The following is a 12,522-nucleotide window of genomic DNA, read 5'->3' on the forward strand; positions in this document are numbered from 1 at the left end:
CCAGCTCTGAGCTCTTGTTCATAGGTCAAGATGCTTGAGAGTTTCTTAACAACCAAAAAATAGGCGTTGTTATCTTTTTGACGGGATGACTGCTGCTTGCTCCACTCTAGCCAATGGGACTTCATATTCTGGAAATTATTTCATGTAGTACTTTTACTCTAGCTTGTTCAACAGAATTAAGTCAGTATAATTTACTTATTTTGCCTGACAAGTGCATGCTTATTTTACAGTGCTGTGTTATAAGAAAGCATTAAGTATTCCACTAAATACAATGACAGAGATTTTTCAAGACTAATTCATTCTTGCAGTTCTTTTTGTCATCTTTTTAAAGACAGCTGAAGCCTTTATCCAGTCAAGAGCGTGACAATCATAAAATGCTTATTTCAGGTTCTGCTGCAGATTTCCTATGTTTCAAGCACCACAGAATGTTCAGAGAGATGCTTCTGCTTTGGCCCTCCATAAAAGTGTGGTGGAATACCAGACTATAACCTGATTTTTAGTGCAGATTATATATTACTGTGCCTAGGGACAGGAGACTGAGCATGTGCAGATCAGATTTCAAACAAGGGTTGAATCTGGGTTGTGTATCCTCTTATGTTTTCATTCAAGATAATCTCTAGATATAAGGAGTATAGTGAAACTATTAAACAAATTTCATTTCTTTATTAATTTCCTGATTAACGAAGAAATTAATTAGAACTTTATGCAGAAGTGTTTCCTTATTCTTTACTGTAAAGATAACAGTAAAATACCTTAAACTCCAGATTTGTGGCATTACCTCTGACAGACACTATACAATACCCTAATGCATTGTAGTTTTGCAATAGATGAAGAAAACTGGAAACTTGCATCTTACTTATGGATAAGTTTATTTAAACATTTGTAAATTATACTAAGTAAACAGTATATTATTTATTTCTACGTGCATGCAGTTGTTGTCAAGATACATATATAGCATTATCAAGTCTACAGTGCAGTAACTAAGAATTTTAAGCAGCATGATGCTGACAACATTTCTAGAACCAATGTCTGACCCTTCTTTGATTGCACTGGGAGGTTTCTTTCGTATACATAATCATAAGTAGTGCTTCTTTTTCATTAAGTTAAAATGCAAAGTTTCAAAGTGTGCCCAATAGAAAGGAATTCTTAAAAGGAAGTATCCATTAAAAAACAGAGACAGCAATAGCAGGCAGCCTCCTGAGTGATTTTTACGAAAAATCTAGTTTAAAAGCAAGTAAGTCAGAACTTTACCATGTGTAGATACTACTGAAGTAAAAAAATGTACATGAAACATGAGGGAGTTTATCCTTTGTTTTTTAAAAACACCTGTCATGACCTCTTGAACCTTGGCTAACCTTGGTTAACTTCTTACTTATCTATTTTACAGTTCCAAATACTAGCAGATAAAGAGGATGGAGAGCCTTGCTGGATTTGGTCCACAGCCTGAGGCGAAACCTCATTACTATTTGAAAAGATGAGGTAAAAAACTCTTCTTTAAATTGGTTTCACGATCTTCATTGACAAATAGTTCTGTTGGGGGAGGAAGGAAGAAACAGTAGAGGTAAAAAGATGTACACAAAATACTTCAGTGTAGTTTTGTAAAAGACATTTAAGGTATTAAAATGGATCAGAATGTATTCAGGGTATGGTGATTTCAGTTAAAATACAGTAAAAACGAGTAAGATATTTCAGATTAAAGTAGACTGAAATCCAGACTCTAGACCATCTATTAACTATTTTTGTGTGCATTATTAACACTAAGGCACTCATTTGCTCCATTGTTAGTTAATAGGTTAGTTTTAACATAAATTTTAATTGTTTCTCAATAAAAATCAGTTGAAATTGTTTATGGCTATAAGGATATAATCCCTATCTCCCTGCTAAAACTGAGTTGATAGAATCTCTTTTCAGAGTAAGGAGTGATACACTCCTCTTGATGACTTACTTACAAGCTAGCTTCATACCACAGCTGAAGAACAGTAACAATTAAAAATTCTTACCGGCAATGAATAGAGGAGTACTGCTACAAACAAGAGTAAAATCAGCAAGATGATAAGGCCTATAAAGAGCCATTTAAACCTGCGCCACACAATAAATTTCATTGTCTTGCAGGGATTTGTAAACCAAAGGAAGGAAGTATCTGGTCGGCTGCATTTTGAAAGAAACAAATATTACTCATATTATAAAAACAGGGAATACTTAAGCATGAGAGTATAACACATTAAAACACTCTGGTTTGGAGGTTGAAGAAAACACAGGTAGTTTTGTAATATAAGATAGCAGTTTCAGTAAACGTGTGCCATTAATACTGAAACCACCTTGCATTTTATCCTAATGCTTGCAGATGGAAACAGGACGGGCTTTTATAAATGAAGTTTTGCAAAGGATAATTGATGTCTAATAGATCCTTCAGCACATGCGGATTTTGTCAAGAACATCATAGTAGCAGATACTATATATTTCTGAAGCTAGTGAGAGAAAAATATCTTACTTTGGTAGATCTAGTTTGGGGTTCATGTTGGGTTCATCTCTTCCTTTACCAGCTGGCCTTTCCTCAGCTTCTTTTTCATTGACAACTTCCAACGTCATTTCAACTTTACCCTTCAGAAAACATGTGGCATGAGACAAGCACCTTATTGAAACAGCACTAATTGTACTTGCTTGGTACTTACACAGCAGAGTTTGGGATCAGCTCATTTTGTGCATCTGTCTGTTTTCCATTTCCTTCTCAAAATACACTTATTTCTGCATTATGACAGTGTCACAACACAGTATCAGAGAATGACAAATAGAAAAAAAAATCATAGTACATAAAATGGTTCTGCTAATTCATTTGTAGTTCTATTTTTAATCTATACATTGTTTTTTTCTGATTTAGCAAAACAAAACCAGTTCTTCTTTCAGGAGCAAAACAAAAACAATTCTTCTTTTCTTTCAAGAACAACCCAAGGACTGCATCTTTTCCAAATGACTAAGCATCTCATTTTTTATACTGCTGTGGCTGATGGATGTTTCTGAATATTTTTCTTCATTTATTAAATTCCAGTAATAAAGTTTAAAGGCAATAATATTAGAAAGAAGACACAGACACACTTGAACGGCTTAATATTCTAGCAAATGATAAATATGCATTTATATTCTTCATAGGACATGTTAAAATACTTTAGGTCTTCTGATTGCCCTCATAATCACAAAACTAGTCTGGGTTCTCAGTATATAAATTATATTTGCTGTGTACAACAATGCTTTGGATTTAAACTTCTTTGTTTAGTCTTTAATGCATTTAGGATGTCTCGTGTTTCTCCTCAGCAATAACGTGATAAATGCATTCACTCAATAACTCTATTGGCTGCTTTGGTGAGATAACATGACTCAACCTGGCACCAGAGTCCTTCAAGTTAAACAGAGTTAAAAACAAAATAAACAAAAGTAAGTATTAAACTCATACTTTAAAACAAAAAAATTGTTGATGGAGCAAAATTCCTGAACTTGTGCATGGAATGTTCTATTTATTCCTCCTCTATCTATCCACTGAAAGCTAACAGCTAAGTGGGGGACTCTTTACAGTCTTTCTTCATAATTTGAAAAGCAAGATGAGCATGTTTTAAGTACTTTTTAATGAGGTAATAATCATACCGCTAAAATACGGGAGCCATCCTTTTCAACATAACATGGCCACCATCCTTTCATGGATTTCTGTTCAAAGAGAGAGGCGGTCCTGGGAGCCTTCTGAGAACTGTCTGCCTTGTATTCTGGAATCATGTCTATATTGCACTTCTCTGGAACTTTTGCTGGAATGATTGTTTTATGTAAATCAAGTTCCACAAAGCCTAGGAGATGGGTAAAAAAAAAAACACTGCATGACACAACCAACCATACAGCATAGTGGTTCAACATCAACCTTTCCTATCTCTAAACATGTTATACAGGAAAAAAAAAATCAACATACACATTACATTCTTGTTTGTCTAAGGATGTTGTGAGGCAGGGAAGTAGGACACATCAGGCTGTGTTTAAGCCCATCTTGCTGGTGTTGATAAACTGGACTTAGCAAGCTCTACTCCCCTTTTTTTAATGCAAGATCACTTGATTTTTAATAGAGGTTTTTTTCCCCACACACCTAAACAAAAGATAACCAAATACAGCAATGTAATACACATGTAATTTCTGATAGTTAAATGCATGATTTAGCTAACTTTAATGATGGTTATAAATAATTTGCTAAAGACTTTGGAGCTGTCTTAATACAGGGCAGAGAATCTTCTGCAGAGCATTATCTCTACAAAAAGTAGGGATTAATAATGGTGTGAAGTACAAATAATAATGGTGCTTAACCTAAATTAGAGCCTTGTGTAAATACTCTTACTTAGAATTGAAGTACTCTTGTTTTAAGTAATTTTACTTAAAGAAAGAAGCAAAGTAAGTTTTTTCATGCACATTATCATTTCATGCACTTTGTGATAGGGCTTACCTGAATGAAAAGTATCTTGGTTTACCTGCAAGTAGGCCTTTACTGAGTGAATACTCACTCATTCACTCATGAGCACAAGTAACTCTGTACTGTGTGGGAAAGCAGGAGTGTATTTGCATGCTCAGTGGCTCACTTTGTAAACACAATCCTTATGCGATAATTTAAAATTGTTTATTTTTATCTCTTACTTTGAGACAACAATAATTCTTTTCTTAGAAGTCTTACCCAGATAGTCATCCAAGGAGAACTTGTCATTATCCCATATTTGAATGATGAGTTTGGGTGGTATTCTGAATTCTGTCTTGTCAAGACTCCAAAAATGTTCCTAAAATTTTAAAAAGCAAAACCCAAGCACCTTTTTAAAACTACTTATGAAAATTCAAAGCTCTGGTCTGTTAGTACTTGTGAATTCTGGGGTTGGTGGAAGTACTAAGGATCTAATCTTGCCCTTGCTAAAAGGAGATCCTATAGGTGCCAGTCTGTTGTTCCTGGCTCAAAGGCAAAATTGAATCTGTTCACAATAGCAGTTTGAGAAAAGCATGCAGAATGGAGCCAGACTGTCTCCTTCAATATGTAGGTACAAAATGATCAGACTAATTACAATCTGTATTCTAAGTATTGAAATCTTTAGAAATACTTACCTTTTTGGAAACTGCACAGAGTTGCTCTGCTGGGAGATAGTCAAAAGGAAAAACAAATCTCCAATTAAAGTTCCCTTCACCATCCAATGATCGGTAGTGAACATCAGTTTTCTGCTTATTTTCTTCATTACCAGGCATCCATCTGAAAACAGAGAGAGATGTGTCTGGTGTTTGCAGTGGGACTACACTGGTTCTTGTTTGTACTGTAACCATGTCATTAAGTGATTGCAAACAAGCTGTAAGAGTTGCTCACAGAGGGCTGGAGAGTCTTTCACACCCTTTCTCAGTTTGGTTCCAATTTGGCACTGTAAATAGCAACATCTGAACTGAATTTCTGATCGGCTAAGACCAGTACTGTATCAATCAGTGTGAGTTGCTGGCAGGGCTTTTTTATTTCTTTTTTAGAAGAAAGTGGATCACTAGCCTAGTAGTATATTTCTCTGATTTCTATTGAATTTTTTACATTAAGACTAGGAAATGTAAAAAGTAAGAATCCAGGTTATGCAGCACCAAAGCTAACTCACTGTCTTTTCAGTTGCTTCCCATCTCAAGAGATGAAGTTCTAGGATCTTTCACTGCACATTAACTGGTCATGCTTTGTCTCATAATACTTCTGTACTTCTCTGAGGTTAGCACTATTTCAGAGGCTGTAGCGTGCATTGACCTGGCTGAACCAAATCATCTTTGGAACCCATGATCTAGGCCTTCCCAGGACATTCTGAACGTCATTCATTTTTAAGAGTTACATGACAAGGTGCTCCTACCCCTTCACGTAAATGTCACTCATTTCTTCCCCTGTGATGCTCTTTTCATCCAGAAGGACATCTTTGGTGTTCCAGACAATCACGCGCAAGATATACCTAAGAGAGAAGATGTTTGGGGAAAGAGAATTGAATTGCCTTTGTCAGGGCTGCCAGATAATGCATAGTATATATGGATACTCACTTCTTGGCTTTTCGGGGAGTGATGTTGAAGGGAGGGCCTGGTGGTCCTAGACTTTTGGGGAAAACATCAACCCACATCTGGAGCTTTCCCTGTAGCAGTGGAGAAGATGGATGAGGGTTGTTTGTTGCATACAGATTTGTCATGGTAATTCCATGGAACTGCTTATTGACATGCTTAGTACTAATTTTAGCCACAGAGCACAGCTCACATGTTATCAATGTCAGAACTTCTACAGACTTCAGATAGGAGCAAGCCCAATTCCTATAAGCTTCAAATTAACAATGCCAAGAATTCAGAAGATGGTCGGGATGTTAATTCCTACTGAATTCAGTGCAAGTTAGGTGCCTAAATAGTTCTCATTCTTTAAGTCCAAGTTTCTGTTCTATCAGAGGTGGTATTAAATACAGTGTCATACATGTGGCTGATAGTTTGCATCTGATGGCCTACCCAATGCAGATGATCAGTCCCCTTAAGTAGACTCTGAAGTAAGGCAACCACTGCAGATTTTATATTCTATTTCAAATGCAGGCCTTTTTATTTTGCAGGTAAGTTTTCTGGTTGCTGCAGAAACTTTCTTTAAAAAACAACCACTGGTGAGTTAGTAAATGCTAGAGAACAAATGTTAGCCATTGTTCCTCTCTTAACAGAGAGGTCCAATATAAGACTTCGTGTTTAAACTAGCACCTCTGGACCTTGTAGAGAAATGACAAGTTTGGTCTCATTTGTTGAATTTAGACAGGAACCTCTTGAGCCAGGCTGCCTCCTTTATTGTTGGTGAGGTATTAAACACATATTCCAGTTTATTTCAGTAACAAAGTAATAAATAAATCTTTCCCGATTTCCACTCTGTCAGTGTTTAAGGTGTCATTTGGGGGCCTTAATGGCAAAACGTAACTGCATTTTGTTACGTTTCTAGATTAACCTGCTTTAGTTTCTCAGCCAAGTAATATTAATTTGTAGCCCTCTTGCCCCTGAGCGATACCACTGTGTCGATATAAATGCAGGAATGCTCCATTTCTGCATTCAAGAAACCAGAAGTAAACTGGTTCATAGTACCTGGGAGATGTTGGGCTGGAAGGTGCTGTATAAGGTCCTTGTCTCCACATGTTCGGGTACCAAACCCTGGGTTCTGAGGATATGAAGGGCTAGCCGTTCTTCACCTGGACCAAGATGCTGATGCAAAATTTTGTTAGCTTCTGAAATAAAAGAAATGGAAAAAGTACAGGGCCTCATGAACTAGAGTTTGCATTTGAACTTTAAAAAAAATTTAAAACCAGATATTTAAAATTTAGTGGAAAACTGTGCTCAACATTAAAAAAATCAAAGATTTTTTTTCTAATTTTCCACAAATAACTGAGAAGTTTTATATTTGTATCAATATGAATTTAAGACAGAAATATAAAATAAATTAACAAGCTCACCAGCTTCCTCCAAAGTATAGTCTCGTCCCCCGTAGTTAATCTTTCTGCCATTCTCAGAGAGGACAGGAGGAGCATAGCCTTTAAACCTGGCTACATTTTGCAATAACTGAGTTGGTTTTAGTTGATCACGCCAGGTGTTCACACCTGAACTTTTAGGAAAGCAAAAGAAACACATCCTAAAATTATTCAGCGTTCAGGGCATTTACATGTCATGTAACATATATTTATTAAACTAATTCAGAAAGGGCAGCGCTGTAACTGCCTAGATTGAGGCCACTTCAGTTTGATACAGTGACAATTTTGTAGCAGCTGAATTACCTTCCAAGACAGAGTACTTTTTTCTTTACATATCAAAATAATTTACGCTTACAGATGTTTTCATATTTATTTCCACGAGTAGGTCAGAAAATTCTATTAAGTGTGTGTTCTCTGAATAGAAATAACACACATTACCATATAAAGAGAATATTAAAATGTTTGACATCATGGTTTTCAGTCAAGGCTCTTCCGAGGACTTTGCAGCTTAACTTGGAATTCAGATGATAGAGTGAGCACAACAAACACCCATGAGAAGCCATAGCATTGTTGTTTAACCATATAATTAAGATGCAGGAAGCCCAGATTTTTTAGAGACTGGGTACTAGATCTTACAGATAACATTTTTCAATAGACAAAATGACTTACATGCAATACTGCTGTGGGATGCCACAGTGAGATCCATAACGAGAAAGGAATCTGTTCTCGAGATCAATTATAGTTTCACCCACTTTTTCATCACGAGTCAATGTGTCATAGTCATAGACTGAAATCTTCAGATCCTTTTCTTGAGGCAAGAAGCAGCTGAGTTCATACATTCTAAACATAAAAATGTCCACTTAACGCTATTGCTCTTTTGAGCAATACTTTTTATTTTTGAACTTAAAAAAACCACTTTTTACTTTATTTTTGATCAATAACCTTTACAAGATACTAAAGGGATGCTTTCAGTGCTGATAAATCTAGCAGTAGTTACCACTTGTGCTCCAATTTCTATTTGTGCTTACTAATAATTCCATTCGTACTACTATGGATAGTATATCCTTCCTTTCTGCGCAATGTATTACTTAGATGTGTTCTGTGCAGCAGCTTGAATTGGGACTGAGAAAGAAATTAGTGTGGCTCTGCCAGCCACTCCGTAAAAAGGATGGTTGTTCAATCCATAGTTTCTGTATGATTAGAAATTTTTAATTTTTTTTACCACAATACAAACACAGTTGGAGCCTTAAAAGATATGGTCCAAATTTTTAGCTTCTGTGACTAGAAGGGATTATTCTGTCATCTAGTTGTCCTACACAAAACAGACTGTAGAGTTTTCTCAAATTAATTCTCTGAATTTACTTTCCAGATAAGCAGCCTGATGGTTTCTACTGCTGCTGAATCCATTACCCTTGAGGTAAAATATTCCATGGTTAATTATTCTCTGCATCTTTTGATTTTTTTGTTTTATTTCTAGTCTAACTTTTAAACTTTGACTTCCAGAATCATTCTGGGAAAACTTGGTATTTTGAAGGTACTTTTACCTGTAATCAAGTCTCTTTGCTGTCTATTTCTTTGCATAATCTGAACAATTGAAATCCTGCAGCACATCACTGCAAAGTATGCTTTCCAAACTCTTTATGATCCTTCTAGTCCTCCTCTCCTAACTTTCTAATTTATCAAAATCCTTTTCTAACACTGGACACCAAACCAGACCCAGAATTTTATTAGTAATTATAAAGATGATGCAACCTCTCCATTCCTAATTATTATTTTTCTATTTATATATTTCAAAGATATCATTAGCCTTTGAAGGAAAGACCAGTGTACTGGGAATATATGTTAAGCTGATTACCCATCGTGTCATCCAAGTAGTTTTCAGAGTTAAAACTTTTTCCATATTCTATAAGCATATTGTTATTCTTGTATGCATAAGACACGACGGTTTTAAGATATATGCATTGTTTGACTTTGTACAATTTAACCATGTGATACAGAAAATCTACAGACTAGCCGAACACCTGTGTTGTCCAGTGAATTGAAAGGGAAATGCCTTATGCAACTTCACTCACAGTTAACTGTCAGTATATAACTATGAATAGAACACTGAATATTTCAAATAACGGTTTATCTTAAAAAATAGGAAAACATTCTAAAACATAATAAATAGAAAATACAAAAAAGTTTGTTACCTGCCAAAAATTGGGTTGAGAGTATTAGGTACATAATTATCTCTGTCTTCAATTACTTTTTTACTTAAGGATATTTTTATATAAGGATCACACTATTTAAAATAAGAAAAAAATATTGTTAAGAAATAGTTATCAAGACTAACTTTATTTAAAATATACTACAGCAGAGTTAGCTCACAGATATTCCAAAAGCAAAAAGTCTCACCAGCCCATTATTATCCTGGGGTTGAAGCTGCAAAGCTCGAACAATATAAATTCGCACAATACACTCCTGAGGCCCACTGTCTGGTAGCTCACGGAACTGGCGAGGAGGAGCTGGAATAGTAGGATCATCAGGTAATGCATAGATTTTAAAGGACCCCTAAAAAATAATATAAAGACTCAGTCAAGATAAATGTAGAAAATTCACTCTGCTAGGTTTGTTTTTTCTTATTTATCCTACACATACACACTGTTTTATATAGGAATAGCAAAATTATAGCCTGATCCACAGTCACTTAGAAGTCTTTTGTTTTACTTTAGTGGGTTTTGGATAAGACTTACTACAAAGGCAAGGTTATATCCTTAGCTGATTTAAATCAATACAGCTCTTTTGATTTCAACACAATTACTGAGTTTGCTCCAGCTGAGAATACATAACACATACTTCATATTTGTTTCCCTCTCCAAAAGCATAATTTAATGTTTGGTTTTTTGTTTTGTTTTGTTTTTTTAAAACGTTAACATTATTTTGATTTTTAAAAGTCATAGAGTCACAGAAATAGTACAAAATACCTTTTCCAAATTCATTCTAAAAATGTACTTCACTCAAAACATCTGCAGGTGAAAGTTAAGCCCTATTCAAGAGGTTATCAGGGAAGGTTTTGTTCCACAGGTACCAGGGAAGATCCCATTAGCAGGGATGATATTTCTTTTAAACTAACATGCATCACATTTAGTGTGAGCAATGGGTAGCTGTACCTTCCTTGAAAAAGAAGGGCCTGTACCTAAGTAGTTACGACCATCTGTTGCCCCTATTAACGCATGCATCCATATTTAAGCTGAAAAGTTTGCATGTAGACTTACTTAAATGGTAACCACTTACATACAAAAGACTGCATCTAGCATTTCATTGTTGCCCATTATTTGAAATTTACCTTGAATTCCCCAACCACTGATGGATCATCACTGTCCTCAGATTTGCCTCTGTATAGTTTAAATGTATCACAGAAGTCTGTTAAGCTATTAAATTCAGGTACTTTTTCCAATTCACAGTCGTACACCTTAAAACAAGAAAATAAAAATGGAAAATGAAAAAAGTGCAGTTTAGAAATTATCATAAGATATCAGCTCCACCATTGTGGCACTGCAAAGCGTATTGTATGTTTGATGAAATATCTTAAGGAACCAAAGCATTTGGAACTATTTTTATTTTTACATCGAAGTGGAAGCAAATGCAATGTTTGGAGAACATGCTATCAAGCTTCATTTAAGCCTTGTTAAAAACAGCGTAAATAGCATTTCACAAGCTTATCTTTACTTTCTTTGTTATGTGTATTAGATGAGAAATGAAAGTGGTCTGGCTTCAACTTCTAACCAACAGACAGTAAAAGTACTGATCCTCTGTGTTCATACTTTCTCAATGTGTATGTTTATTTAGGATCTGCCTGGTACCCAAAGAAGTCAAGGGTAAAATTCCATTTGACTGAAGATTAGATTAAACTCTTAATACATCTCTTAATAAATGTAGTTAAGTAGAAAAGAAGCAAAGATACCTTCTTAAAACCTTCATTTCACCACATGAATTAGTAATGGCCCTTTACAGGCAATCATGCACAGTTAAATTTTGAAGAGCATTTAAAAAAACAAAGGGCACAGCTCTGACCAGGTTTTGGGCCTATAAACATTAAGCTATGCTAATTTATTTTATCCTGAGCAATACCTTTAAAGTGTCATATCCTTTTTTAATATACTGTCCACATTTTTCATGTTCTCCTACTGAAGCGTAAAATTTACTCCACCAATCAACAATTTCTTCCTCCTTAAAGAAAAGCAAATAAAAAAGTCTTTTATTGGGAGATAATGCCTCTTTCGTATCATGCTATACAGCAGAAACAATGAACAATTAAGCATACTAAAAGATAGTATACTCTAAAACTTATTATCAGTTTAATAATACTAAATGTTTATCTGAAAGAGAATTAGAATGTAAATATTAAGGCTAAAAAGACAGAATTTCTCTTACCCAGGTTTAGGTATCTAGTCTATAATCCAGCTGCATTGATAGTCAACAGCCAGCCATCTCTAAGCAAGCAGTTAATTACTGGTATCTAGATACCTATCTCAAAGGACTGACTTCTGGAGGTGTGTATATTTCTCTCCTCCATCTTCTGGCAGTGCAGCACAGCCTAGCTGCCTAAGTTCTAGATTATTTAAGTCAGAGGAATTGAATGTACACTTAGCCGGTGCAGTCATTATTCCAGCTGTTAAGGAAAAACACCATCATACATGGTATTTTCATTACAGGAATTGCATGACTGTAAAAACTACAGCGAACATGTTGAAAACTCTTTCCTGAGGGATAATAGTTTGCTTTCACCATTCCCATTTATTTCAAAACCGCCGCCATATAATAACACTGGGACAGACCTATAACTGCTTCAACCATACATCATTCCATTAAAACCAGGGGAGATTGTCTGTCTCATGACAGAATCTTGCAGTTGGGAGTTCTACCTTAATGTTTACCAAATGCAGTTGAAAAGAAACAGCAGTGAGTCTTGCCCTCTTAAAAATAATACTTCAGTGAGCCTCATGAAACCCTAGATGCTAGCAATCTATACATTCCACTAAGACAG

General features: G+C 35.4%; 1 protein-coding gene across 4 annotated transcripts in view; it reads right to left on the bottom strand.

Moving 5' to 3' along the window:
* Nucleotides 1-648: 648 nt before the first annotated feature.
* MYOF (myoferlin) overlaps nt 649-12,522 on the bottom strand; it is a 72,993-nt gene continuing 61,119 nt past the window's right edge. For 2 of the 4 annotated variants that reach the window (XM_030029719.2, XM_041127205.1), the window contains 15 exons: nt 11,607-11,705; nt 10,822-10,947; nt 9,891-10,046; nt 9,686-9,777; nt 8,163-8,333; nt 7,479-7,627; nt 7,114-7,253; nt 6,058-6,146; nt 5,877-5,972; nt 5,113-5,254; nt 4,697-4,796; nt 3,637-3,830; nt 2,492-2,601; nt 2,001-2,148; nt 649-1,530 (listed from right to left, as the gene is read on the bottom strand). In XM_030029719.2, the coding sequence (XP_029885579.1) occupies nt 1,495-1,530; nt 2,001-2,148; nt 2,492-2,601; nt 3,637-3,830; nt 4,697-4,796; nt 5,113-5,254; nt 5,877-5,972; nt 6,058-6,146; nt 7,114-7,253; nt 7,479-7,627; nt 8,163-8,333; nt 9,686-9,777; nt 9,891-10,046; nt 10,822-10,947; nt 11,607-11,705 (1,848 nt within the window). In that variant the 3' untranslated portion in view covers nt 649-1,494. Of the gene's footprint in view, nt 1,531-2,000; nt 2,149-2,491; nt 2,602-3,636; nt 3,831-4,696; nt 4,797-5,112; nt 5,255-5,876; nt 5,973-6,057; nt 6,147-7,113; nt 7,254-7,478; nt 7,628-8,162; nt 8,334-9,685; nt 9,778-9,890; nt 10,047-10,821; nt 10,948-11,606; nt 11,706-12,522 lie in introns of those variants that run through there. The other 2 variants (XM_041127206.1, XM_041127207.1) reach the window with 2 other exon arrangements.

The sequence above is a fragment of the Aquila chrysaetos genome, chromosome 11 (genome assembly GCF_900496995.4).
Source record: "Aquila chrysaetos chrysaetos chromosome 11, bAquChr1.4, whole genome shotgun sequence".
NCBI lineage: Eukaryota > Metazoa > Chordata > Aves > Accipitriformes > Accipitridae > Aquila > Aquila chrysaetos.